Source organism: Numida meleagris, chromosome 2 (genome assembly GCF_002078875.1).
Source record: "Numida meleagris isolate 19003 breed g44 Domestic line chromosome 2, NumMel1.0, whole genome shotgun sequence".
Classification (NCBI taxonomy): Eukaryota; Metazoa; Chordata; class Aves; order Galliformes; family Numididae; genus Numida; species Numida meleagris.
Window position 1 is genome coordinate 64186544 of NC_034410.1, and position 27960 is coordinate 64214503.

At 40.6% G+C, this 27960-nt stretch overlaps 1 protein-coding gene across 1 annotated transcript; it reads right to left on the reverse strand.

Moving 5' to 3' along the window:
* Nucleotides 4452–27857, reverse strand: RIPK1 (receptor interacting serine/threonine kinase 1). The gene is made up of 13 exons (XM_021385391.1): nucleotides 27617–27857; nucleotides 25986–26087; nucleotides 23582–23792; nucleotides 22079–22232; nucleotides 21506–21643; nucleotides 18976–19204; nucleotides 17982–18131; nucleotides 16820–16896; nucleotides 11363–11453; nucleotides 8643–9191; nucleotides 6897–6968; nucleotides 6129–6281; nucleotides 4452–5354 (listed from the first exon to the last, which is right to left on the reverse strand). The coding sequence occupies exons 3-13, from the start codon at nucleotides 23731–23733 to the stop codon at nucleotides 5068–5070; spliced, it is 2052 nt and encodes a 683-aa protein (XP_021241066.1). The 5' UTR covers nucleotides 23734–23792; nucleotides 25986–26087; nucleotides 27617–27857; the 3' UTR covers nucleotides 4452–5067.

Genomic DNA, 27960 nt, shown 5'->3' on the forward strand with positions numbered 1-27960 from the left:
CCAATGCATCAAAATGTATATTGGTTGTCATGACTTCAGCTTGCCATAATTTAAGTTTCATTTGAAATGCTGTTATAGTTTGAAACATAGCACAGATATATTGATTTTTTGCCTCGAAGGTGCATGTTTAACTCATTTAAATGAGCAGCCAAAGCCACCAAAAATGCTAAATCTGTGAGCCATTTTTAATCTTTAAGTTCTGGCACAAATTTTCCTTTTGACTCCATAAAGGACGTGATTTCATTTAGCAAATCATAAAATCTTTGTAGCATTTTATCCTTGACTTAGCCACCTTCCATCAGGAAAGTAAACGATGTCCCCATAATTAGCATCCATACTTCTAAGGGACTCCTGGCATTGGTGATGATTCCATCCATTAGACTTTGTGGAAGTCACAGCTTTGATTTTCACGATGTTATTTAAAACTTTCACACATAAGTTTTCTTGATGTATGACACAGTGATATTTCATCAATTGTGAGTTGCTGTGGCAATTGTATCATCTTCTATTAATTCTATATGTCCTTTTTTTTTTTTACCAACATTTCTGGGTCACCATCAGTAGCTATACCAGATATGTTGATGAAGGTTAAAGAAAATCACTTTAATGTAAATTTTACTGCTTCATACAAACCGAGAAATTTAGTTGTTTTTTAAAGGCACCAAAGAAGCCATTTCCTCAGTGACATTGTATTCATTTTCAATACCTCTAATGAAAATGGCATGTTGAGCTGTATTTGTAGCATCAGTACTTTCATCTATCGCCAAAGCATAACATTTGAAATTAGCAGCTTCACTCTCCAAATTTCTTTTGATAAATACTCCTCTTTCTTCAGTTTGCCTGGCTACAGTCTGGTGAGACAAATGGATTTTAGAAATACTTTTTTTTTTTTTTTTAAATCAGGACACATTGTATCAGCCTTGCTTTCCATACATTGCTTAATAAACTCACCATCAGTAAATGGCTGATTGTTTTGCAGTCAGAATTGCTACTGCATGACTAACTTTTAGAAGAGAGTCTGGTTTTTTTTTTTTTTTTTTTTTTTAGTTTTTCAAAAATTTATTGAGATGACTTTCTTCAGTTTTGCTATTTTGTCTTTATTACGGAACATTCCTGATATGCGTTGAGTCTGGCAGCATGTTTCTGCGTATAATGTCTTCTCGAATTGTAATCTTTGAAAACTAACACAGGTTCCCTACAAATTAAGCATAGTGCCATGACAAAAATGTACTAATCCGATTGTTTTTTGTTGAACACTCTTCCTTCATCCATGTTCTTTTCTCTTTTTTTGAGTTCTATTTTATTCTGAGACTCCCTTAGGCACATTGAAATATGAATATCGGCAGTCATTGTGTTTTTCTCACCAAGTGGCACAAGCACGTGCCACATGTAATACATGGGGTTGAATGCAACTGAGCGTCTGTGATGGGCACAAGAGGAAGAGTCAACACTGCACTGAACTGCAGTTTTCCAGCCCACGCAGTGCTGATTGCACGCTGATGGCTTGATTGTTGCTGAGCAATGGGTGCACGTCTGGGGCTGGGCCAAGCTGAGCCACTTGGCAGGGGAACTGGTAGGTCAAGGCTTGAACTGGTGATTGAGCACCCACTGAAGGAGTGTGGTTGGCCATGTGACCAGAGGGGTTGGACTGAGGGTGGAGCCACCCTGGGCTCATATAAAGGCCAGCCACTGAAGGGAGGGTATCTCTTGGACCTAGGCTGCTTCCTGAGTAGGAGTGCTGTGTAGCCAGAGATATCTTTCACCAGGTGGGTAAGTTCACTTCTTCTTTCTATATGTGACTACTGGCCTCCTACAAATACTTTGCTTGGTATTGCCAAGAACCTGTCAGAAGCAGTTTTGCTTCTTTGTGAGCAGAACAGATGCCTAGAGGGTACTAGAAGCCAGGGAAGAAAGCCCTCTGTAGCGCTAGTGAGCTGTTATGTGGCCCTGCTTGTACTGCATCATCTTTCCTACTTTGTTTCCCTGTAGCTCCCTCTGGCCATGTACAAGGCTGGGCATATTTCAGAAACTCGGAGATTCTCACTCTTTTTCACATGCCTCCAAGGCTGAATCGAGGTCTTTGTTGTAGTGTAATGATGAAAAATTTAATGCAGATAAAAGTGGAGCTTATTGAAAGCCACTTGATTAGTCAGGGGCCGAGTTCAAGAGTATTGACTCTGGAAAACTGGCTGCAGGAAGAGGGAACCGAATATTGTCAGCCCAGTTCAGGTCCACATATCAAACACTTGCAACAGTGTCTTCTCTGAGTTTTTCATTCTGTACTACTGGTATTATTTAGCAGCTATTTTAGAAGCAGTAAAAATTCCCGGAGATGCTTAGCTGTTTACCTGCTGTTAAAGGACATACAGTAACAAAATTAACTGAATAAACTGCTGTGAGTTACATTGATTGTAATCCTCTCCGCATTTAAGAATTTCAGCACATATTGGCTTCTTCGTAACAATCACTGTAGCTACAGGATGGAGGCTGCACCTGAATGACCGTGGGCTATTAAACAGTTCTTGCTTTGTCTCCACTAAAAAAGCTCCTAGACTTGCTGCCTAGAGTGAAAGGAACTACAAATGATTCCTAAATTGGTCCCTCTGCCATGGCTCAAATTCCTTAAATTTCAGTCTGAGGAAAGTGCTAACTCACTTCCTTGGGCCTCCTGTAAATCCTTCTCTTACGTTTCTCCCATTTAACCTTGCATTGAGACCTATGGCTTTATTTTTTACTATCTGTGTCTAAAGAAAGATGTCCAGTACTAGTTTAAAGACATCAAGAAGATTCATAAATTCCCTAGGTAGTCTATTCCAGCAGTTAATTATCCAGTTTATTAAATATGTATTAATTTTAATTTCAGTGTGCCTGGCTGCAGCTTCCAGCCATTGGGCGCTATTATGTGGTTTTCCACAATACATAAAAGAGCTTGTAGTGCTTCATACTTTCTGCCTGGGAATCTGCATCTTCTCTGTGATTGAGTTCTGTAAACAACGTACTGAAAGGTTTTCTCACTTCTTTTCTATACCATCCACAGTGTGACCTGAACGCCAAGCACTAGTCTACAATTGGACTTGCCAGTGTCTAAGCTCAAATGCAAATCTGTTTCCCACATCCCAGTTCAAAGGTCTCTGACTACTCTATGCTTATTGTACTGACATGTTTCTACATCTTTTGTGGTCACTGTTACTTCAGAACGTAAGATCTTGGCTTGCTTTCATTAATAAAGAAAAAATTAAACATGCTCACCATTTATTCTGTGTATCAAATAAGACAAGGATCTTACAAGGGAAAAATAGAATGCTGTGTGAATAAGGACTAGGTGTGTGAGACTAAAATCAAATGGAAGATAGGGAATGGGTATACTGCAGTGAAGCCAACATTATGAATACACAGATGTTTTTAGATCTGTTCTGGAATTTGTTTCATGAAGTAATGTACTAGATGGTGGTATTAACACCCTGTGGACTAATAGCAGAAAGAGATGCATGGGTTATAGCATATGTTAACAAAACATACAAGTTCTTCAGTATCTGGGTAGATGACACAATCTGTGTAATAATTTCTGCTGAAGCCCTCATTTTGGGCAACCACTTTCACTATATCTTATGCTAAATAGTTCTAAAGCTGAAAAATATGTTGGAATTTGCTGTGATTCCAGTTTAATTTTACTTCTAATAAAATGGTGGCTGCTGTATCCTATGCTTCTATTAAATTGTTAACTTTCTGGCATCAATTAGAAGCTAATGAATGCTTACTGCTTCTTCTACAGCAAAGAGACCTGGTCCAAAAAATGTTTGCCTTGTAATAAACAAAGAAGAGGTATAATTCTTCATAGGAAGAGTTTGGCATGACTATTCTTAGTGCATAAAAACTTGCAGCTCAATAATTCTTTTTTCTCAGTACCAATGATCTATGATTGTGTCAATACCAGTAAATTAAAGAGTGATGAGGAACGTTCCCAGGCACTAGGACACCATCATCTACGCTACAGAACTCTTCCAATGTTCCCCAGTACAACTGAAATGTGGTGAGACAATCCTTGCTTAAATGATTCCTAAGCATGCTTTAATATTTTCAAGGTTAAATGAATTAGTTATCCTGGCAGTAAGCTACTCTTTGCCAGCTAACCTCCAGCATCCTGGAATGTTCCAAGGTGCATTTTAATTAACTAGTATAAATTCAGCCTAGGAGTTTCAGTAACTAGTAATACTCTTAATCACATAGTGAGCAGGAGAATGGGTCTTCTGTCCTGTGATAGTAAAGCATTTTCCCTTTCCCAAAGCTCTCACCTTTCCCGAGTCTTTATTTTGGAATGCACAATGATTGTTTTTTTTCTCCATTTTTTAAAGCAGACCAGAGATTACTCATGTAAAATCTTCTCTACCCAGCAGCGTAAAATCTAATGTAATGTTAACCTGTGAAAGAAGACTATTTTATCAATTACACACTTTTTCAACCAAAAAAATCATTCTTGCTTTTATTCACACTTCTATTCAGCATAGTGCTAGATATGTAATGAACATTATAAAAAGATTTAAAAATAATAGCACATTAACTTAGAGCAATCTGGGATAGCAGTAGCCTTGTAAGTATTGGCAAAATTTAAGGGTTGATTTTGCTTTCTGTCCAAGTCTTTCAAACAGTGAGCCAGTCTTTCATATTCTTACTGATCCACTGTCATTGCTGAAATGACGTACTTTCTGTTCAGAACCTGTGAAGAGTTTAGTTCATCACATTTAAAGATAGACTAGGAATTGTGTACAACTTATCTTCCTTGAATCAGTGTTATTAATGCCTTTTGTATCATGTTTCGAAAATCTTTGTTTTTAATTTTCCCTCCCGGAAGGAAAATACCTAACTTTAACATCAGGAAGACCTAATTATCTTGACACAAACTTTTTGAGTTGCTGGAGGTATTCACTGAAAACTGCTTGGCAGAAAAATCCATTCCAAAGAGGAAAAGTCTGTGCAAAAAACTCCAGAAAGTCTGTTCGGAATAATTTGTTATTGGAAGGTCTTCGGGTACAAATATCCTGTTTTCCCCCCTCTCCGGTTTCAGTCAATTTATTCCTCTTTCATTCGCATCAAGCCATCAAGGAGATCCAGTTTTCGGCAGGCAAAGAGGGCTCTGGCAATTTTCCCAACTGTAGCACCTTTGGAGCCTTCCCTCATTACCCACTTATGCACCATTTGGTAAACTTTTTCTTTTAGTCCATCTCGTTCATAGTCGTGATCAATTTCATCAATTTCGGAATTGCTGAACCCTAGTTCACGAGCACAGTGCTTCCACTGTTTAGATAAATTTTCTCTCACTAGATTCAGCTGCTTCTCAGTCAAGGCAGTATTATTGTCTGAAGAAGAAGGAAAAAAAAAGTATAAGAAAATAGCATTATTTAACATTCCTTCTGCTCCCCACGCTATGTCAATCGTCCTTTCGAAAGTATTTGCAATATCTTGAGGTAGAGCTTTAGTGACAGGATCAAAAGCGGAGGCACTATCACCTGATTAATACCATGAAAGAAACTCATAGCTGGAACGTGTCTGTTCACAAGTCAGTTGGTGGACTTGTTTTTTGTTTTTTTTTTTTTTTTCTGAGGCTACCATAATTTGTTATTTAAGCACTTGCAAAAATTCAAAAGCTCTTTCCTAAAGTCCTTGTATAGCTGACTGATGTTTATATGTGACGTCTTTTACGTTCTGGGACTCTGTTTACTTAAGAATAAAAGGGTAGCATAATCCAATATTGACCAATTAAATAAAGAAATTTAAAAATCTTCCAACTTCTAACCCTAGTGGAATACTTATGTCAGGTGAGAGCTACCAATCTCAACCTCACTTCTATCAGTTTTTGCGTTGCTATTCCTTTACGTCTATACTTACATCTGGTGTCTTGTGAAACTACAAGACAAATAAGGTACACAGTATTACAGAAAAGTATTGGCACAAATCTTTACTTGCTTTAAATATTTTCAAGTACTATACTGCTGTGTAGAAAAGGAGCCAAACTATTATTTTTCAAGACACACAGAGAATAAGTTATACTGTTTTCATGTAGTCCAAACTTAATGATTCTCAGAGATAACTACATGAGGATAATACACCAAAGCTGGGGAGCTATATCTTACCAAATATACCCGTTGATTTATAATGTGAGTAAGATGCTTCTGTAGCAAGAGAAGAAGCGCTGATGTGTTGATTCTGCTCTTCAATCTTCATGTGATTGTGGGATCCAATTTGAATTCCGGAGCTGTTAGTTATGTTGTACATGACTGAATCTTCTGTGTAAGGAAATTAATACAGTTTTATAAACATCTGCATATAAATAAAAAATTGAAGAAGTACTGTATGTAGGGTGAGGATGAAAGTTTTGATAATCAAGGGAGGGATTAAATTCTTGTACTGTATTTAACACAGAAATCATAGCATTGTTTGAGTTGGAAGGGACCGTTAAAAGTCATCTAGTCAAACTTCCCTGCAATGTCCTGGCAATCATGAACGCATTTTCATGGTGTAGCGTGACACTGCTGTGCTTTACTGAAAGCCAGTCTTATTCTATCCCATAACAAAATGTCAAAGGACAGGACAGAATTCTACGGATTTAAGGTAGGTGAACTCTAGAGACCTGTGCTCCAAGGAAGGCTGATCAGTGTGATCCTTATGTTTTACGTTAAAGATGATGATGATGTCCTTGATCAAGCAAATATCAATGTGTATACAGGTAATTGCAGAGACAAGAATTATTTTACATAGTAATATTGCTAACTTCTGCTATATTTAAAGATATAAAGCAATTACATCAATTACTTCAAGATGCTGAAGCTTTTTTCCTCACTGATCATGATGCAATGCATATCCTGTTGGTTTCCATGACAGATAAAGGCTACAGCACTTACCTCTGGTTATTGGAGGTGCAGGAGGATAATATGTGAAAGTTCCCCTTGTGAAAGAAGCAGAAACCTTGATACCTAAACAGAGGGGAAATGCTAGAAGTATTATGTAAATTAAAAAAAAAAATCTACAAATACTGCAGTTATTTGTACAGTATGAGTGCATAACACTCTTAAATACAAGAAGACAAGAAGCTTTTTAATTAACAGGACTTTATCTCCATGAATAACTCTAGTTAAAGCAGTTACCCTTGTCATGGTTTTGCTTAGGGACTAATAGCCTTCATGATCCTCGGATCCCAGTGAGGACAATAGGATTCCACATGGGTGTACGAACACCTGGCTAGCAGATAGCAGTGCAGGGTCACGCTGCAGTCACAGATATTACTGCCTCCCATCACGTATTCAAATTTGAAAATTCCAAACCAAGAAGGCTGCCAAGCATACTGCTGCTATTTAGTGCTGAGACTGATCATGGTTTGTTGGTGTGTTAGTTGTGACCAGCTGTAGCAAAAGCATGGGACACCACTGTATCTTCTGTTGGTAGCAATAATGTCCTGCAGAGATTGTAACTTCCTGCCTGGCGTAGTTTGGACATAATTTGGATGTGTTCAGATGAGCTCTAACAGCTCATGATGGGGCAGTAAGAGTGACCGGGTTATGGTCACCAAATAAGACAAGGGAAGAGCTGCAGTGCAGGTCTTCTGTATCCGTCTGATACCTGCCACAATACTGTATGTTGCCTCCCTACAAGAACTGGTTTTATTTTTTTGATCTTTTTTTAATAGTGATACTGACAGTTCTAATTCCTGCCTTCTGACATGACAGCTCTCAGACTCATTTCAGTATGTAAACTCACAAACAGTTACAGCTTCTGCATAAATAATTTAACAGAAAAACAACTTTGTGGCGTTCTGCCTGTAAGCAGCTGTGTGTCCTCTATTTATTTATTTTTCTGAGAAGATCTGGAAAAGAATGCCACGCTAAAAATATCCAGTAACTAGTAGGAGAAGACTAATGTGTACCATACTTCCTTTAGTTCCTGGAAGTTGTATCTTACCTGCTGCTGGTTACTGACCACTTATTTCTACTTGTTACTAACGCTCACTGTTCTCTTCATTTTCTGCATACCTTTCTACTCCACAGTTCGCTAGCAAACAGTAAGAGAATCTCCCTGTTAGCACTGAGTAGTGCTCTCTGGAGAAACCAGTTAAGAGCATTAGCTCCTTGCTGGCTCCCTGAACTCAGGAATCTCTTAACTTGCTGCAGATCGAGGTTAAATATCTATCTTCTGAAATGCTAAAAATACATAAGAAAAGTTTCCTTTTTGCACACACAACCTGTGATATGAATGTTACATTCTGTGGGTCAAAAATATTCCCTAGCTTTCCAAGCTCAGTTAGTAACAGCTCTTGTTTTTGTTAGCTGCTACAGTATTATCCCTTGTCTGCTATTATTAAGGTATTCCTCAGTTGTACTGTTGGCTAGAAATGATTCGCTCGAAGTTAACAGCCTGAAATCAGTGACTTCATGCAAAACGAAGTCAAAACTAGTGCATTTTAGTGACATGTAGTCACTTGGAAAAAAAAAAAGAGAACTTCAAGAAATAAGTTAACATTCGTTGTATCACAAGTGAACTGTTAGCAATAAGCAGGTGTTGTTACACAAGGTGCAAAACAATTTTGGCCGCTTTGTTTTTAAAGGAAAAAACATTTTCGGAACCACAAGAGTTAGGAAGAGGAGGAATCTCACCTGTATCCGTGTCTGCATTCTTCTGTTGCTGGGTTACACTGCTCTGTGACCCCAGGTTTGGGCGAGATTCTGGCACAGGATATTTGCTTAGGCTAAAGGCATTGGGTGAACATGGTTCATGGAGATCTTCCGTGTTTCCTGGTAGGAGATTGTTAAGCTTTGACCCATAAAAATGATCTAAATTTCCCTGTGTGGCTGCTGCAACTTGTGGTGGCCAAAACCAAGGATTAGTGTTTGATCCTATGTTTTCAGCTTTGTGATACAGTTCACTCCACTGAGGAACAGAAGACACCTTTGCAAATGGATCATGGGAAACTTTTCGTCTCCTTTCTTTCTCTCTCATTTCAGAGGTGTATATTGCAGGTGGAACTGATTTATCCATCCGGCTGCCAAATGCGTGGTAGTCGTATTCACGTTCAAGTTTTCTTTCTAGATTGTCAGAGGACATAAACGAAGTCTCACAGCTCTCAACAGGCTGGTTCTCAGGGCAGGCAGCAAACAAGGCTTCGTTAATCTGATCCTCATAGCTGCGTAGAGACCTAGGCTGATCTGCAAGGGAGGAAAATTAAGTATTTGAAATAGATTCCATTGCAAGTATATAACTAGTGGTGACGTTACATTCTATTAATTTATTTTTAATATTATGCTACCTTATGAAAGATGAAAGTCTATCATCACTTCCAGCATAAACTGTTTTATATAATACCCTTTTGGGGAAGTATCACAGAATTATGTCTAGGAAAGTGGTGTCTGAACTTGTTGTGTGCTCTGCTTATACTGACACCAGGTTCTTAGCCACTGAAACAACAGGTTCCCAGCGGCTTTTGTAGAGTCTGCACCTTTGAGTCGTGACTGCATTAACTGGCATTTAATCAATGTAAGACCAGACTATAACAAGACAGAAAATAAAACCCACTGTAACTGGTGTTACTTAATGCAACACAAATAATTTATCACTAAAGTAATATCTGCAAAAGATATTATTTCGTGATTAATCCTTTTTATTTTGTCTAGTTTATTCTTCATTGTTTCAAAGAATACATTTTTACAAGCAACACCTACCCAACAGAACAGTCTGTCATCTTTGAAACTAATTCTCTCTCTCAAAGGAAGCTCTCTTTCAGTCCCAAATTAGACTGAGTTATGATGTAGATCATACTGCAACATTTGTAGACTAAACAAGAATGTAAAATTCTGCTTCTTACTACTTGTTCTCCTGTCTTTTACAGGCAGGACTACAGATAACTTGAAGTTCTGAAGGCTTCACAGGTGTCTAGAAAATGTTGCACATTGCCTAAAGCACAGGACACTGTAAACTTGGAATGCAGTGTATATGCTTTTAGTGAGCTTGGATAATGTCAGTGAAATTTTTGATGTTGTCGTTTTCCATAGTTCCTTTTGATGCCTGTATGTTAGTACAGATTCAGTTTGACTTGATCTGCTTCTATTGTCACCCCTGCTAGACGGAGCGTGGGAGGAATAAGCTAATACAGAAGCTACCTCATCAAAACTCACAGCTAGAGAAATTTAGTATTCACATAACTGCATGGCATGTATTCTCCAGGACAAGCTTGAGACGTATGAGCAGGGTCGCGCCGGATATCTTTTGCTAACACTGTCTGATTAATGCCCATTGACTGGAGCTAGTGGAGTGGGGAAATGAAACAAACAAACAAAAAAAAAAATCAAACCTGACTTGGTCAGGATGTCAAGATTGTATCCTTCTGCAGCCTAGTTTCACAATAAAACCTCTTATCCTTAAAAGCACAAGTGCATCTGTAATCTTATGTTATTATTTTTGCTAGGGAAATTTAACTACACTAATTTAAAAATACACCAATAGCCCTGCCCTAAGTCTATTAGTTCTCCTAAAGAACTATTATGGCAATCGTAGCTTTGGTGAAGATTTATCAGTTGCCTGTTATAGTTCCGAGTTATTTATTTAATACAGTCTTTAAAATGGTGTGGGCAAAATTAGCAGGATTTGATTTCTAGTGCATTTTAGATTGTTACTTGTAAATCAGTGTTGGAAATACGATCTTATTTCCTTTGCTGTTAAGATAGTTTGGTAAAACAATTCCAGCTACGCTACAAGAAGTCTAACTACATCATAACATACTAGTGAGAGCTCTGTATAACATGCAACTCATCCAAGATTTGAAAATATAAGAGTGAGGAGAGAAAACTCATCTATTAGTGCTCCTCAGGTAGGCTCTATAGACAACAAGATCATAAAATACTGTGGTGGGTTTTTTTTTTTTTTTTTTTTTTTTTAAATAATTACGTGTCCAGGTTGCACTCAAATCATTTGTAAGAAAAGCTGGGGAAAAAGGAAAGTTTGTGGAACTGATGCTGACAGGACAAGCATTAAGTTGTTGGCATGACCAAAAGGATGGGAAGAAAGATCAACTACGAAAAGCAATTATCAAATTGACCACTGAAAAATCTAATGTTAAAAAAAATTGTTGGCATGGAAGAGGAAAGTGCAAGACTGTAAAATAAAATGGGTTTGAACTGTAGATGCTGGAAATATTTTGTGAGCTTGGGAACAAGCAAACTTAGGTTCTTCAGTGATTACAATTCTCTGTGAAGTACTGAATAACTGAGTCTCTCCATAGCTACTTAATGGTAAGATTAATTGTTTTGTACATGGGGCAACTTTATCTTCAGCAGAGTACATGCTGTGATGATGTGCTAGTTAAGTGACTTGGAACACTCACCTGTTTGGCCATTACTGGTATCCACTGGTGAAGCATCTATTTGAAGGGATTTCATCCCTTGCAGCAATTCTTCTGACTCGGGCCACGTTTCCTACATGTAAGAAAAGAACATATGGTGAAGTTATAGGTAAAAGCTTAACAAAAGGAAGCACCTGTAGAGTAGGAAACTGCACATCTTCAAAGTGAAGTCACCTGGGTGACAAGATTCCATGAATCTGTCAGAAGACATCCTGTGGTCTTACAGAGAGCAGAGCCTTGCAGAAAATATCCACTGCTTTGCTACAGATGGGAAAAATCTTCAGTGAAAGGAGGAAGAACTGTAATGCAACTGGAGTATGTAATATTGAGTTGGCCAGAGAACACCCTTTACCTAAATGAGTATGAGCTTAATCTGTACACAGTGGTTTTAAATTGTCCTGTGCATGATAACTAGACCTTCTGCAAGCAATCTCAGGGCATGCTGCTGAGGTAAAGGTAGCAAGTATGCATCCTGTTTTGTGGATCTGTGTATAGTAAGTGTATTCATCTACAGGAAAGAGGTGAGGGTGGTCAGTTACTTCCAGGTATGGCCACACTGACTTTTAGAGACTATCACGAACATTGAGTTCAGATTTGAGAAAGATGCAGTGAAATTTTCCCTCTCTACACCCTCATATTCACTTTGCTAGCAAAGGTAAAGTCCATTCCTGTTCTACTCTTCTGATGTACCCATTACTCAGATTTTACTGGAAGTCAACATTTTTTTTAAATGGAAAAATAATTTTTCGGTTTCCTTCAGTGCTTTTTCCTTGTGAAATAATTTTTAAGTTAAACTCAAGAAGTACTTTCACAGATTAAAAATCAACAACTGCTGATCTCTTCCCTTATATCTATTTTCTTCCCAAAGCAAAAGATGACATTCTAAATCTCATAACTATAGGTATTCAGATTTTACTTGAGAAACTGAATAGTGATACGTTTTGTAATTAATGTCTCCTGTAAGATCCTCACAAAGAAGCTGATGAATTGTGAGCTAGATAAGCATACAGTGTCTTGAAAACTAGTTGAATATCTGGGCCCAGAGGGTAGCGATCAATGGTTAGAAGTCTAGTTGGAGGCTGGTAACTAGCAGCATACCCTGTGGGTCATTCACAGAATGTCAGGGATTGGAAGGGACCTTGAAAGATCCTCTGGTCCAATCCCCCTGACGGAGCAGGAACACCTAGATCAGGTCACCCAGGACCGTGTCCAGGTGGGTTTTGAAAGTCTCCAGAGAAGGAGACCCCACAAACCTCCCTGGGCAGCCTGTTCCAGTGTTCTGTTACCCTTACTGTGAAGAAGTTTTTTCTCGTATTTATGTGGAACCTCCTGTGTTCCAGCTTGCACCTATTGCCCCTTGTCCTATCATTAGATGGCAGTGAGAAGAGCCTGGCTCTATCCTCTTGACACTCACCCTTTATATATTTATAAACATTAATGAGGTCACCTCTCATTTTCCTCTTCTCCAAGCTAAAGAGACCCAGCTCCCTCAGCCTTTCCTCATAAGAGAGATGCTCCACTCTCTTAGTCATCTTTGTGGCTCTGCACTGAACTCTCTCAAGCAGTTCCCTATCCTTCTTGAACCGAGAGGCCCAGAACTGGACACAGTACTCCAGATGTGGTCTCAGCAGGGCAGAGCAGAGGGGAGGGGAGAACCTCTCTTGACCTATTAACCGCACCCCTTCTAATACACCCCAGGATACCATTGGCCTTCTTGGCCACAAGGGCACAGTGCTGGCTCATGGTCATCCTGCTGTCCACCAGGACCCCCAGGGTCCCTTTCCCCTGTGCTGCTCTCCAACAGGTCAGTCCCTAACCTATACTGGTACCTGGAGTTGTTCTTGCCCAGATGCAAGACTCTACACTTGCCCTTGTTATATTTCATTAAATTTCTCCCCGCCCAACTCTCCAGCCTGTCTAGGTCTCACTGAATGGCAGCACAGCCTTCTGGCGTGTCAGCCACTCCTCCCAGTTTTGTGTCATCAGCAAACTTGCTGACAGTGCACTCTATACCCTCATCCAAGTCACTGATGAATATATTGAATAGTACTGGTTCCAGCACCAACCCTTGAGGGACTCCACTAGATACAGGCCTCCAACTAGACTCTGTCCCATTGACCACAACTCTCTGGCTTCTTTCCTTCAGCCAGTTCACAGTCCACCTCACTACTCGATCATCCACACCACACTTTCTTAGTTTAGCTGCAAGGATGCTGTGGGAGACAGTGTCAAATGCTTTACTAAAATCAAGATAGATCACATCCACTGCTTTACCATCATCTATCCACCTGGTTACGTCTTCATAAAAGGCTACCAGGTTGGTCAAGCATGACTTCCCCTTGGTGAAGCCATGCTGACTGCCCCTAATGACCCTCTTATCCTTGATGTGCCTGGAGACAGCACCAAGGATAAGTTGTTCTATCACCTTTCCAGGGATGGAGGTGAGGCTGACCGGTCTACAGTTACCCGGGTCCTCCTTCTTGTCCTTTTTGAAGACTGGCGTGACATTAGCTTTCCTCCAGTCCTCAGGCACCTTTCCTGTTCCCCACAGCTTACTAAAGATAATGGAGAGTGGCCTAGCAATGACTTCCACCATTCCTGAAAGGAATTTCTGAATGAATTCCACCATCATTACTGAGTCCAATCCTGTTCAATCTCTCCATTAATGATCCAGAAAGACTTCAATAGATTGGAGAAATGAGCTGGCAGGAACCTCAAGAAGGCCAGTGAAGGGGAATGCTAAGTTCTGCACCTGAAGAGGAATAACTCCATGCACCAGTATATACTGGGGTCTGACTGGCTGGAAAGCAGCTCTGCAGAAAAGGACCTGGGAGACCTAGTAGATGCCAAATTGAACGTGAACTAGCAATACACCTTTGCAGTGAAGAAGGCTGATGGTGTCCTGGTGCATTTGGAGGACTGTTGCCACTAGGTCAAGGGAGGTGATCCCTCCCCTCTACTCAGGATTGGTGAGGCCACACCTGGAGTGCTGTGTCCCTGCAGTACAAGAGCCAACAGAGAGGGTCCAGATAAGACGAGTAAGGGACTGTAGCATCTTTCATGTGTGAGAGATGCTGAGAAAGCTGGCAATGTTTAGCCTGGAGATGAGGAGGATCAGAGGAAATCATGTTAGCATGTATAAGCATCTGATGGTACGGTGTAAAGAAGACAGACTCTTTTCAGTGGTGCCCAGTGACAGGACAAGAGGTGGTGGGAAAAAATTGAACCACAGGAGGTTCTGTCTGAATGTCAGAAAGTGGCGGTGTGGGGTTTTTTCGCTTTTTTTCTTTAAATTTTTATATTTTTAAACTGTATGGGTGACCAAGCAGTGGCAGGGTTTGCTCAGATGGACTCTTGGAGTGCTTGGAAATGCCTAAAAGCTGCCTGAACCTGATTCTGGGCAGCCTACTCTAGGTGCTCCTGGTTGAGCAGGGGGTTGGACCAGATGATCTCCACATGTCTCTTCCAACCTCAACTATTCTGTGCGCTGTGGCCCCTTTAGTTAGGGGGCTGTAAACTCTTGCATCCCACAATTGCTAGTGCTGAGGCAAAAAAAAGGCGCTGCCTACGCCCTCTAACTCATGGTCCTAATGAAGCTGTACTAGCAGTTCACCACCCTGACTTGTCTGGATGCTGTATTAATGCTCTGTGCCCCACACCTGTGTGGCCTGATATGAAGGGTTGCTTTTCTTCCTGAGAAAGCAATAGACATATCCCATTTCCTGAACAGTTTTTTAGCCCCTATAATTATTTGGGGCCGTTATCATAATTTGGACATTTGGACACCACATCACAAGTTAGTTCAGTCAAATCAGTCTAGGAAATCTGTATAATCAGTCTTATATTACTGTGTTGAACAACTGCTTGTGCTTCATAATCAACAGGTTTTCTAAACCAGAAACTTTCAATTCCACAATTGCAGACTTGGCGACAGAAGGAAGCACTTCAGAGAAAACTGTAAATGAATAATTTCCCAAAATTGTTTTTCTTAGTTAAAAGAACTGGTCATATGCTCTCTGAGCCTCCCTTATTGCAAAGACTAAACCCTAATTCTTGGAGTTCTCACTGATAGCTGTCACAACAAATGAGTAAATTAATAAAATATACGACAAAAAGATTCTGTTATGAGCCAGTATTCAAGAAGTTCTCATTCTCTTATTATTTTTCAGTCCAGAAATCATTCTTTGTATCATAAGTTGTAAACGTCAAGTCAGAAAAGGAAGAGAAACCAACTTACGCACTAATGAAAAATAACCGATTTCAAATAAAAATGGGAACTGTTTTTATTGCTGTTGTGTAGTTCCTGCTCTCAAGCAGGCTGTGAATTTACAGGCATTAAAAAAAAAAAACCTAGTATGAATTTACAGAGTTTTTAATACTTACTTTAAATCATATTCTGACACTTCTGAATCTCTGGGAATAATAGCTCGATGGAAGCTTTTCTTTAGTATTGTGTTATCATAGAATCACAGGGTCATTCAGGTTACAGCAGGCCTTTGGACATGTCTTGTCCCACATCCTGCCCAGAACAGGGGCATAGGGACTGGACGAGGTAGCTCAGGGCTTTATCCATCTGCATCCTAGAGAAACCTCTAAGGATGGTGACTTGACAACCCCCTTGGGCAGCTTCCTCCACTGCTTGTCTGTCCTGGTGGGGCTATTCTTGTTTCACATTATGCTCACTGTCTCTCATCTTCCTTTTTCTATGCACTGCTGTGAAAGAGCTTGGCTCGAACTTCTCAGTAAACCCTTCAAAGGTAGGAACAGGCTTCTACTATTATGTCTTTCTCAAACCATCTCATGTTCAGGCTGAGTAAGCCCCAGTCTTTGCAGTAGTGCTGTTCCCCAGCCAGCATTGATGCTACGTGTCGTTTCTCCCCTGGTGCATCATATTGCATTTGTCTTTTTTCAGAATTTTGTAAGGTTTCTGTCATCCCATTCTTCCAGCCTGCTGTGGGCACCCTTGACCATGATGGTACTTATTAATCCCCATAGTTTGTCATCTGTGCATCTTACAAGATCATACTCCATCACTCCTTTGATTACTGATCAAGGTGTAAACCAGGGCATGTCCCATTATAGTAGATCCCTGCATTACTCCAATTGCTCCTTTTCTCCAGGTGAAGTAGGGCCCATTAACCACCACCCTCTAAGAATCCAATCTGTTTTTGACCCATCTGGCTGTCTACCTGTCCAGATGGTAACATCTGAACCTGGACACAAGAATATTTTGGGAGACAGTGTTGAAAATCTTCCTGAAGTTGAGTTAAATGACACATACTGATCTCCCCTCATTCACAAATGCATCCATTTTTATGCAGAAGGAAATCAGTTTGGTCAGGCATGATCAGAGTTTGGCAGAATCTTGCAATGTGGCATGGCATGGTTGGGAAACTGACACTTTAATACTTAGGAAATAATACTTAAGAAATTACTCACTTCTATCTTCTTCAGATCGTCTTCAATATTTTCTTCTAGATTTTTATAGTAAAAGGGCATGTATTTTTTAGCAACTTCTGCAAAAAAAGAGAACTAGGTGAAGATGGTTTTCAATAGAAAATAAGTAATTTATTCTGTTAACAACCTTGATGGATAAGGATTGACTCAAGATTTTATATCAAGTCAGAAACAGAAATGGGAAAACCATACGCGCGTTTGGAATCTATATTCACACAGCTTGTTTAGCCTCATTGTAGTTAAAAAGAACAAGATTATTTCTGTGGATTTTTTTGGTTGTCTTATGGCTTTTTAGGATGAAAGTGATCTGTGGCTGAAGTACCTTCCCTTGACTGCCAAAATAAATACGATGCATTCAACTGCATCCAGGTATCTGATAAACAGCTACACTATTTCTACTAAAGATGGAATTACTCAAAGAATCTACAAACATCATTGCAGGTTAAATATAGAAATAGTAGATTTGTTTCTCCTTGTCTATATACTTCCCATGAATATTGATTCTGCTGCATATGAAGCTCTAGGTGCCCCTGCATAAATCAAAATTCCCTATTTACTATAACATGCAGTTTTTCTTTTTTGGGACTACTATTGTGAAAGAGGGAAAAGGCAAAGGGAAATGAGGAATATTGGCTCATGTATGTTGTATATTTGATGAATGCTCCTATTTCTACACCCCCGACTTCCGCCAGACCATTCAGTCCAGGCTTTAACTAACTTCAGTTGTTTTGGATTCTGACCATATAAAAGGACGATTAGTAACAAACTGTTGCATTGCTAATGGAAGGCTAATCAGCTTTTGAAGCAAACTTTGATAGGATATTATGTCAGTTGTACCCCAGATGTACTATGTTCCTTCATACTAGCTTTTTTGAAAACTTCAGAAGGAAGATCATACAACGTTGAAGAAAAATTACAGCCTGTATGAAATGTCTTACGTCCATCCAGTCACTAATCTTTCTCAAAGCCGTGAATGTTGGACAAGATGCTGTTTTCAGTCACTGTACAGGGAACAGTCTTTACTGGGCATGTGAGTTGGGAGCTTTATTTTCTAATCGAAAATTAATAAGAAAGAATTCACGTTTGCTGCGCTGCAAACTATTGATGGACACGTAACAAAAATAATCCCACAGTAATGTCTTACCTGCGAAGGTAGGCCGTTTCTCTGCCTCTTGCTCCCAGCATTGTTTCATTATGATAATAATTTCATCTGGGCATTCCTCAGTGATTTCCTCTATGTCTGGTCTGTTTCCACGAATGATTCCAAAGTAAATATGGGCTTCATTTATACCATCTGAAAAATTAAAATTTCAGATCAGATTCTGATCACGGGTCTTTTCTCTCCCCCAAAGTCACATCTTTGTAGGTAAAATGGAACAGTGAAGCAACAGCCTGCATATTTCTGGATTTGCAAATGAAGATTTCAAAGAGAGATGTCTGAGTTATAGATAGAAATTTGAGAGATTTGTGAATCTGAATCCAGTTCCCTAACTTCCGTATGTTAGAGACTTAAGATTAACAAATGTTTTTACAAATGTGTGCCATGTAAGGGTGACATATCTAGATTTGTAGAACCTGAATTTCAGTTATGCTCTGTGCTAGGTTGGAACACAAAGATAGTCACACAGGCAGTGTTTAGACAGTTAGCAAAACAAAACAAACATTCAAAATGATGAACATGTTGCTCTGGAATTCCATGATCTGCTCCTACTTTTCTACATGTATGCTTGTTAAGAAATTAGAATCACACAGCTGAGAAATGGTAACTGGCTGTGTGAACATTCCTGTTAAAAGAAAAATGCTGGTATGTTTAGCCCATGCTAGGAAACAACATACATGAGCTTCCATCCTGGCCTGCCCAAGGCTTGTCTAATTTCTGCCACTGAGTGCAGGTTTACATGCATTCCGTATGTTCAAACTTGGGCTTATGCCTGTATTTCAAATACAACTGGGATATTCCTGACCACACTCGAAAGGAATGATGCAGCCAATGCCTATAAGTGGCCATGAGATGTAAAACAGGGGCTATACTTGGGTACAGGCAATATAATCCACTATTCTTAACTTTGTAACTTTAAACGCTTAGCATTTATAACTTAATTTTGTAATCTAGTCTAGTCTTTTTCCAAGTAACTTACGCTCATATGGCTCTTTGTTAGCAAAAATCGCCCAGATTACAATGCCAAAGCTGTAAATATCTGATTTCTCCACAGGTTTTACATTAACATTGTCTAAGTGCTCTGGGGCCATATAGAAAAGGGTCCCAGCATTGTTCTGGGAAGCGCTCTTGATTTTCTTCTGTCGGCAGGTCTCTTCTTTGGTCAGCCGGCTCCAGTTCTTAAAGGAAGCAACACCAAGATCTGCAATCTTTAAAAAAAAATAAATAAATGTCAGAGCTAGTGCTGTGATGAAAAGGAGATAAGGGAGTAATTCATGCGGTGCTCAATTTAATAACAGTAGCTGGTAGTAACTTAAGTAAAAATGAAACTCTGCAAAAATGTATCTAAAAGAAAGGGGGAAAAAATGTTTGCTATTTTATCTTTTCTTTTTTTCCCCCTAAAAAATATTACTGCCAACTGGAAACCATTATGTTGAACTTTCAATATTAGCTTAAGACCACTTGGAGCAATGGTACAGTGCAAGGCGAAAAACGTTCGGCATTGCTCATAGTGATAACCTTGTTCAAGTTATGCTTTGCTGTACTCACAGCATAACAGAAGATCCACAAAAGCAGCAACTCAGACTCAGAAATAATCTATGAGAAGCACGTACATTGCCACCTCCCCCTTTCCATTTAGAATCCATTTAACTCAACCCCCCTTACGCCTTTCTACAAAAAAGGAGAGGAATTAGATCTAAAGTGATACAATGTGTGTGCTGTAAGAGATATGGAAAAAGGACAGCGTGAAATAAGTTAAAGCTAGGGTATCTGGGTACTATGCCCTTGACAACATGACATTAGTGAAACCTTAGGGTGCTTTTTTATAACAGCTAGACTAACAGCTGGTGGTGAACAAAGTAATTTTACCCTCCTTTTCTCACAGCCTCCTCTCATGTGTTCCCTCGGCTTACTCTGGTCCAGCACTAGCCCTGGTTGGATCTAGTGCAAGGCACTCAACCAGCCTAATGCACTAAGTGCTCCCTAGCAGAAGAGTAGCTAGAAAGGCAAAATGTCATCTCTTGGTTTGGCTTCCTAAATTATACTGGGGGCAGGGAGGTCAAGGTCCAGGAATTCAACAGGAGAGAAAAAATGGAAGAAAGCGGGACTACCTCTCTTGGCCACAGGAAGCTGTGAAACTCAGCTAGTTGTGTAACCCAGTCACTTCAGATACAACTTGAGTGACACACTGCTTCACTTCTAACTCTTCTCTTGCTGCCTCTAACTAGCTTATTGTTCCTCTTTAGTTTCTAAAGCTTTCAGCTAAATTTAGCGGTGATATATTCAAAGGGGAAGAAATTCTAAGTTAAAACCTGCTGAGGACATAGGTCTCCAAGTTCATGTCTAAAATTGAGAAGAGGTCTAATGTGGCAGAGGAAAACATGATAAAAAATCCTCCTACATTTGCAGTTTCCTAGAATGGCTGTTTCCTGTTATAAATATTGGCAATGTTAAACACATCTGAGCAGACAGATCAGATCATACAACAGCTGCCTTACGTGAGACTTTTGGTCAAACTGCTAAGTCTGATCTGATTCTTAATTTGATCCTTGATCCAGTTCAGTTTGCCATACAGTGTGATAACAATCTAATTTATGCCTGTCTGTATAAGCAAGCTGAAACCCCCCAAACCATCCAACTTACATTTAAAGTGGATAACGATGTGGTGGGTTTGTTGTTGTTTTTTTGTTTTGGTCAAAAAAAAAACAACAACAATACAAGCTTATCTCTCTTTTCTGCAAGCTGCTCATACTGCACTATGACTTGCTACTATCTTAATCTTGTCAAATTATTTCTCGTTAATTTGTGTGAAAAGTATCAAGTGATAGAATTTTCTTCACAACATTTTATTCACTAGTTTCCTACTGTAATGAGTTGATTATCTCAGTAACTCACCTTGACCAGGACAACTGATGAGGACTGCTGCAAATTCTACTCAGGTTTATTGAGCAGTAGGCTCTATATGCATATGTCTCGATCCAAAAGCCCTCTGAAGTTAATAGAAGAGCTTTGGAACAGGTTTATAAATCACTCTTTGAAGTAGTCTCCTGCTGCTTTTTTTCCTGTAGCTGCTGGCTGTCATTTTAAAAATGATGACTAAGGGAAAAAAGAGGGAGACAAAAGAGGAAAAGATAATAAGGAGAAGAAGAAAAGGAAGGAGTTAGAGGCAGGATGAGAAATGACAAAAGACATGATCCTTAAAACATTTTTTGTTTCAAACTGTGGGTGCTAAAGTTTGTTCTTTTTTCTTTCTAGCTGTTTTTTCACTAATTCTCACTAATATTGTTCTTTTTTTAATACCTGTTGTGATTTTTTTTTCAAAGATGGGGGGAAGAATATGCAAAGCTCAGGTGCAGAGCTTGTGTAGGTCACTGCTAATACTGTCTTAGCGATAGCTCAGTGAAATACAGAAGAGTTCATCTACCAATCAGGAATACCATCCAAATGCAGATGAACTGTGATCTGTGACCCAAATTATCAGCATTCTCCATTTACATTTTAATACTTACCTTAATGTGGAAGTCCTTATCCACAAGGATGTTTTCTGGTTTTAGGTCTTTGTGTACTATGCCTTGCGCGTGTAGATAAAGCATACCTTCTATGATCTCCAGGATGAAACGCCCTTTCACTGACAAAGGTATTGGGAACTGAAATGAAGGAATACCATCTATTAAAGAATGCTACTACAACCATCAAATAAGAAACATTATTTAACCAAGTTTGTTTCCGGGTATGAAAGGAACTAAAGGTCCTTCTTGAATCTAAATTATTCCATTACAGTACTTCTCGAGTCACTCCATAATTACAAGAGCACTCTTTTTAAGAAAATTCTTCAAATATTTATACAAACATACTCCATTAACTCTGAACCTACAACTGTGGTCTGTTCCTCTGTGATGCACAGGAAAGCCATAGCTTTTATGACCTGCCATCTCTAGAGGAGACAGGGTGCCGCTGGCCCTTTAATACAGAAAGGAGAATCAGAAACTAGGACTGCATCCTCTGGAGTTGGCAGTAACATCCTGTTCCTTTCAATCATCAACCCAAAGGAGCAACAATGGATGAAGCAATTCACTGCTCACTTTTTGTAGCACTTTCATCATGTTGCCCCGGCACACGTACTCCAACACAAGTGAGTAGTTTCCATCTTCCAAAATTACACCTAGTAGTTTTACCACACGGTCATGCTGCAGATTGCGCATAATCCTGCCTTCTTCAAGAAGGGAAGCATTACATCTGCAAAAAAAAAAAAAAAAAAAAGCAATTACTCTGAATGTGGGCTAGAAAAAAAAACCACAGGAATGAAAATGCTGTTGATTCATCATGAAAATGATAGCCAAATGTCAACCTCCCCAGAGCCACTGTAAGATGAACCATTCCTTCTGTTGGTTTTCAACCGGTAAGTGGATTTACTATAGGGAAGTCTACCCGTGTACTGGATGATGATAACATTTACTATGGATTATGGGTTTAGGATGAACTCAAAGTCTGGTCACCTGGGCCTCAGTACAACCCACCAATAGTCACAGGAGCTCAATATTAGAAAAGCAAGGTACCCATGATTTTAAGTATAAGAAGGGATGGTAATTTACGATTACTCCTGTTAAGTCACAGGCAAATGGATGCAAGAAAAACTTGAGACTATATTGCTTGCTAATGCTTTCCTAGGCTGTGACTCAAGAAGAAACTGCTTTCTCCCTCTGTCTTCCTCTCTAGTACTAGAGAAGGTGGTTGTTTTGTTTGCTTTAGGCTCATTTAGAAGGTTGCTTAAGTCTTTTGATTCAAGACTTATAAGGAATAAAAAGCTTAAAGAGCCTGGGTAATGAGACTGAAAAAAAACAAAACCAGAAATAAAGCTGGCAGGCTTATCCATTTTAACTGTTTGTCCCAACCATCAGTGCCATCTGCAAACTACTAGAATCTCTTAATTCACTTTGCACTGGCAAAATAAAGACTCACGTTACTTATCCTAACTCAAATTAGAAGATCGTGGGTTTTTGTCTCTCTCTAGTAGATGACTCAAGGGAGAGATTTATGATGGTTAGGGCTGTTAGGAAGTAGAGCTAGAATGTGACCTGAATCCATTGAAACCAACAGCTAATTCAGTCCCTGAATTATATCAGCGGGTTTAGCTCATGCTCCTTCTCAAGGGAGAGAGTTACATTCTTGGTATCATAACTGTAGAGCTGGAGTACTGCTGATGGCCAGTGTCTATTCAGTTCCTAGTGGACACGTACAGCTGGGACAACTACACTGAGAACTGATCTGCAAGCTTGAAAATAACATGTCCACCAAGTTCCTGCATTTGCGTAGGTGTGCAAGGCTTAACAATTCACAGCAGCACACACCTTGCAAAAGATAACAAACTTGGGAACTTCACTGTAATGAGTTAAAACTGCAGAAAGGGTGGCTAATGAGGGAAAAATGAAAATCTGAAGGAAAGCTGCTAGCACTGTATTAAGAGTATTTTCCCCCAGTATCTCCAGGATCCAAAGATCAAAAATTATAAACTTTTATTTAGATTTATCTCCACTGAATTTAGAGGATTCATTAGACTGAAAGAAAAAAATAGATCTTTAACTTACTCAGTGCGCTGGGGTCCTGTATACACTTTTTTTAATACTACATATCCATGTGTCCTGTGAAGGCATAAAGAAATTGTTCCGTATCCTCCAGCATCTATTTGTTGTTTTTCAAGCAAATCCTCTGTGCTCATGTGGATGTCATCCAGGGACATGATTGCAGGCTTTGTGGCTTAGCAGTATAAGGAAATGAAGTACCCTAGCACTTCTGGATCTACATGAAAGAGGAAAAGAAAGTGTCATTATTCAGCATTTAGCTGTTCCACTAAATAAACCTCTGTGTAAGGAGAGGGACACTGGCATATATAGTCTTGTAATTCCTCTGAACTAGATGCATTTCAAAGGGCCCCAGTGTGAAACTGAAGATTCTCTTGTTCTCCCATAGGATCAGACCTGAAGATCACAAATGATGTATTCTATCAATCCATTAGAGTTATATTAAACTGATGTTAAACTGTTTCTTCACCCGATTGCTGCAAATTACTGTTAATAATGTTATGTGTTCTTATCCATGTAATACGTAGTAGATCGGTGCTGTCCTTATACCTCATGCTTTGCTTGCAAAAACTGGGAACCTGAAAAACCAAGGGCCACAGTTCTAAGGGCAGGTTGTACATAACAATTCTGAGAGACGATTTATTTTCTGTATTGCTTGAACGTGGGTCTGCCAAGTGCCTAGATACTTATATAACTCTAAGCTACATCTTAGGCATATTTGCAAACTCAGCTTTCAAGAGTTTGCTTGAAGCTTAAGACAAAGAAAAGGTTTCTCTGGATGATGAAAGAGAGAACCCAGCTTCTGTAGGAAACTCCTTTTCACAGCTGCCTCAATTTAAGGAGACAAACACTGGCAAGGACTGTGGTGGGGATATAAGGCAACACTCTCATGTCCCCATCCCTTAGGAAAAAGAAAAAAAAAGAGATGAAGAAATTATGAAGGCTTGCAATAATTCCTAAATAAACCAGCAAAAAAAAAGACTGAGAACTTGGGGGAGCCTTGAAATGGGTAGGCAAGTCACCCCCAGAGAATACCCACCAATTTTAAGCTTTTGATAAAGCTGCACTACTCTCTTGCCTGATGTGTCTCTCAGGAGGTAAAACCTGAACAGAAGGCTACGCAGCCTACCTCAAGCACACGTCAGCAACCCACAAACTCTGCTTTTCCGTCACTGAACTCTCACCTTAACCACGTTATGTCATGTAAAGAGAACGTTTTCTAATAAAAGGCAAAGTCCAAGAGACAGAAGGGTTGTTCAGTTTCTGTTTCTTCCGGGTGGCTGTGATGGCTATAACAGAGGCACTGTCAGCAGCAACAGATAGTTCATTCAGGTAGCTGACAGCTCTATTTAGAGCTGTCACTATTTAGTGTAGAAAAGGGATTCCCAAATGGTTCAGAGCAACAGATTACTAATAATGCCTGTGAACTACTGTGCACCTGTTTCTTCAAATTTCTAGCTGCAAAGATTATAACATGGTTATGGACATCAGCTGCAGCTCAATTACCACCCCCTCGTTCTGGAGACTGGGAGCTAATGGGGTAGTGAAAGGGTCTGTAGAAAGTAGTTGCTTGAAGGAAGAGAGATGGTAACGTGCAGATCTGGAAACTGGCTGGTCATTTCAATACTGACAAGCCAAAACAGGGAAGAATAAAGAATTATTAAAAAAAAATACACCTGTAGAATACAGAAAGCAAGAGCTTCTTTCCTGTATATGCTACGATCTGTTGTCATACAGCCAGGGGAAATGCTCCTTACAGTTGAAGCAGTTACTCTATTCAGATTTTTCTCCTTTGGCTTTCCTGGATTTGAAAGAATGCTGATTGTGTTTTGTTGGAGAGCTAGCCTGCCCAGTAAGCACAGCGCTGACGATATGGCAGCCTTCATTTAGCAAGAAGGTAAATTCTCCCATGCCTAGCAACTGAGGGAGAGTTTTATTTTTATTATTATTATTATTTTTGCATTGCTTTAAAGCTTTTCAAATAGCCAGGCAACACACAAATGGCAGCTAGTGCTGCTAAGAATCCCTGCTGCTGCTCTTGTAGGTGAGCTCTTGTCTCCATGGAAGTCCCTGGTGATGGCCTGATGGCTTCCTTGGCATTCTTGGTGAGATGCTGCTGATGGGTACAGGTGTCACAAGTACAAAGGCCTGAATGCAGTCATGAGACTTTAACATGACACGGACTAACACTGTGCTTCTTTATCTGGGGTAGCCCTTTACAATGCTGGAGCTAAGGCATATACCCGTAGTGAGTTAAGCGTGTTAATGGTAATTTTACATCTAAGTAGTAATTGCTCAGGCAAGAATTGCACCTACTGTTCTTCTGAACACAAATTACATACGTAGATGTATATTTTTTAAAGACTACTCATTTCAGTATGCTACCTAACAAGATATTGACTGCTGTTACCTGGGAGCGTCCGATAATGCAGAAATCAAGGAGGAAGGCTCAAGTCCATTCAAAGCTTACTTCTTTTTGAGATACATGATCATTCAAATGTATTCTTAGCACCTGTGATACATGAATACATACATTAAATGTCTGTGATTGAGAGGAAAGAAATTCTGTAGTTCAGCTCAGCCTAACCTTACAGAGGCCAAGTATACTTCCTGGGGTTAATTTGTATCTATAAAGTCACTCTCACCTGTACAGTTGGTTGATTATGAACCAAATTATTTCCAGCATGCTACTCTGACCATCTGTATTAGAGATGATTCATATTTAGCAACTGTGAATATGTACTATGAAAGCTTTGAACAATGGTTGCTAAAAGAGGGTCTTTTTTTTTAATCAACGAGCATGCATGGCTTTTCTTTGGAGAGTAGTAAAAGTTTAACATGGTTTTGTGGTAATTTCCTTTTTAACCCCATGGTTATGTTCTCCCCTCTGACCCCTAAGAGAGGGGCAAACTCCCTAGAATCATGTCCTGATCACCAGGTCACATTGGGCGTAAGCGGTATTTGAAAGCGGCTTGCTCCATTCCATTGGTTTGTCACCGATTTGACACAGACCATGCGTGGCATGCGTGGTTAAGGAGAACTGCTGGTGTATTAATGTGGTAGCATGAAAAAGGTCAACCTGTAATTGCAGCCCTTTAGGGCTAATGCTACTCGGAGCAGGCTACTTCTTGAGAGGCATTGCGAGATACAATCAAAAGAAAGGGGCCAAATTTGTAGCTACCTCAATCTCTTGGCCACGTAGTTATCAGTGAAGAACGGAGCAGAGTAACAAACTGGAACTGGTATCATTGATATGGGCAAATGGGGGAGAAAGGTGGAAGGGCTGCAGCAGCAGAGGACAAAATTATGCATGTGCAGAAGATGTTTCAAGACCTGTCAGTGCCTCACAGCTCTATCACCGTAACTCTCATAACCCACTCTGCCTAAACCTTTCCATTCCGCTAAGATTTTTCTTTTTCTCTATGGTGGTTTTTTTACAGAGGAACATTTACTTCCTTACTTTTGGAAACAGCAAAGAAAATACATGTTGCACGAGCAGTTCATAGAGGGGAGTCTGTGGGAATGCATGAAGAAGCCAAACTAAAGGAAGCAAAGATAATGACGATACACTGTGTGTTCTGGTAAAAGAGCAAAGGGAGATGGGCAAGGGGAGAGCAGAGGGTCTGCGCGACGTTTTGCACCAGTACACTTGTATCACCGTCGCTTTATAAGTGGTCGCAAAGACGCGCATCCCTCCGCGGGACACAGCACGGGCAGTTTCGCTGGCAGGAGCCGAGGGTGGGCTCCGGCCTACTTCTCGTTGGCCGGCAGCGCGTCCTCCTACGGCTCCTCCCGGAGGCTTCCTGCCCGCCGGCCCCGCTCGGGCCGCCTCCCCGCGCTCGCACCGTCTCCTCGCGGCCCGGCGCCCCTTCCCGCGTGCCGCGCACCTGCGGTTCGCCCCGCCCGGGGCTGTCAGCCCGGCGGGCACCGAGGCCGGCCCGGGAGCCGGCGTCGCCGCAAGATGGGGGCGGCGCGGGCCTTTCGGTTTCGGCGGGGCACCCGGCCGCCCGGCCCGCGCTCCCCCGGTCCGTCGGGCCTTACCGTGGCTGCGGGCTCCGTCCTGCCGCCTCACCGGCTCCTGCCGAGCCCCGCGGCCCGGCGGCGGAGGTCTCGCCCCACCCGCGCCCCGCCGCTGCGCCTGCTCGGAAGTGGAGGAGGCGGCTCGGGCTGCGGCTGTTGCTCCTCCGTCGGCTCTTGCGTAGGGTAAGCGGGGCTGCGCAAAGTCACACACCCTCCGACGGGAAGCGGCAGCTCAGCGCTCCGGGCGCGGGCCTGCAAGGAAGAGATACAGCTGTCTGAGTCGCCGAGTTTGGAGAAACGTGTTTCTTTGCTGCGGCATCGGTGCTTAAAAGGCAGCTGCAGAAATACATAGCCTAAAAGGGCTA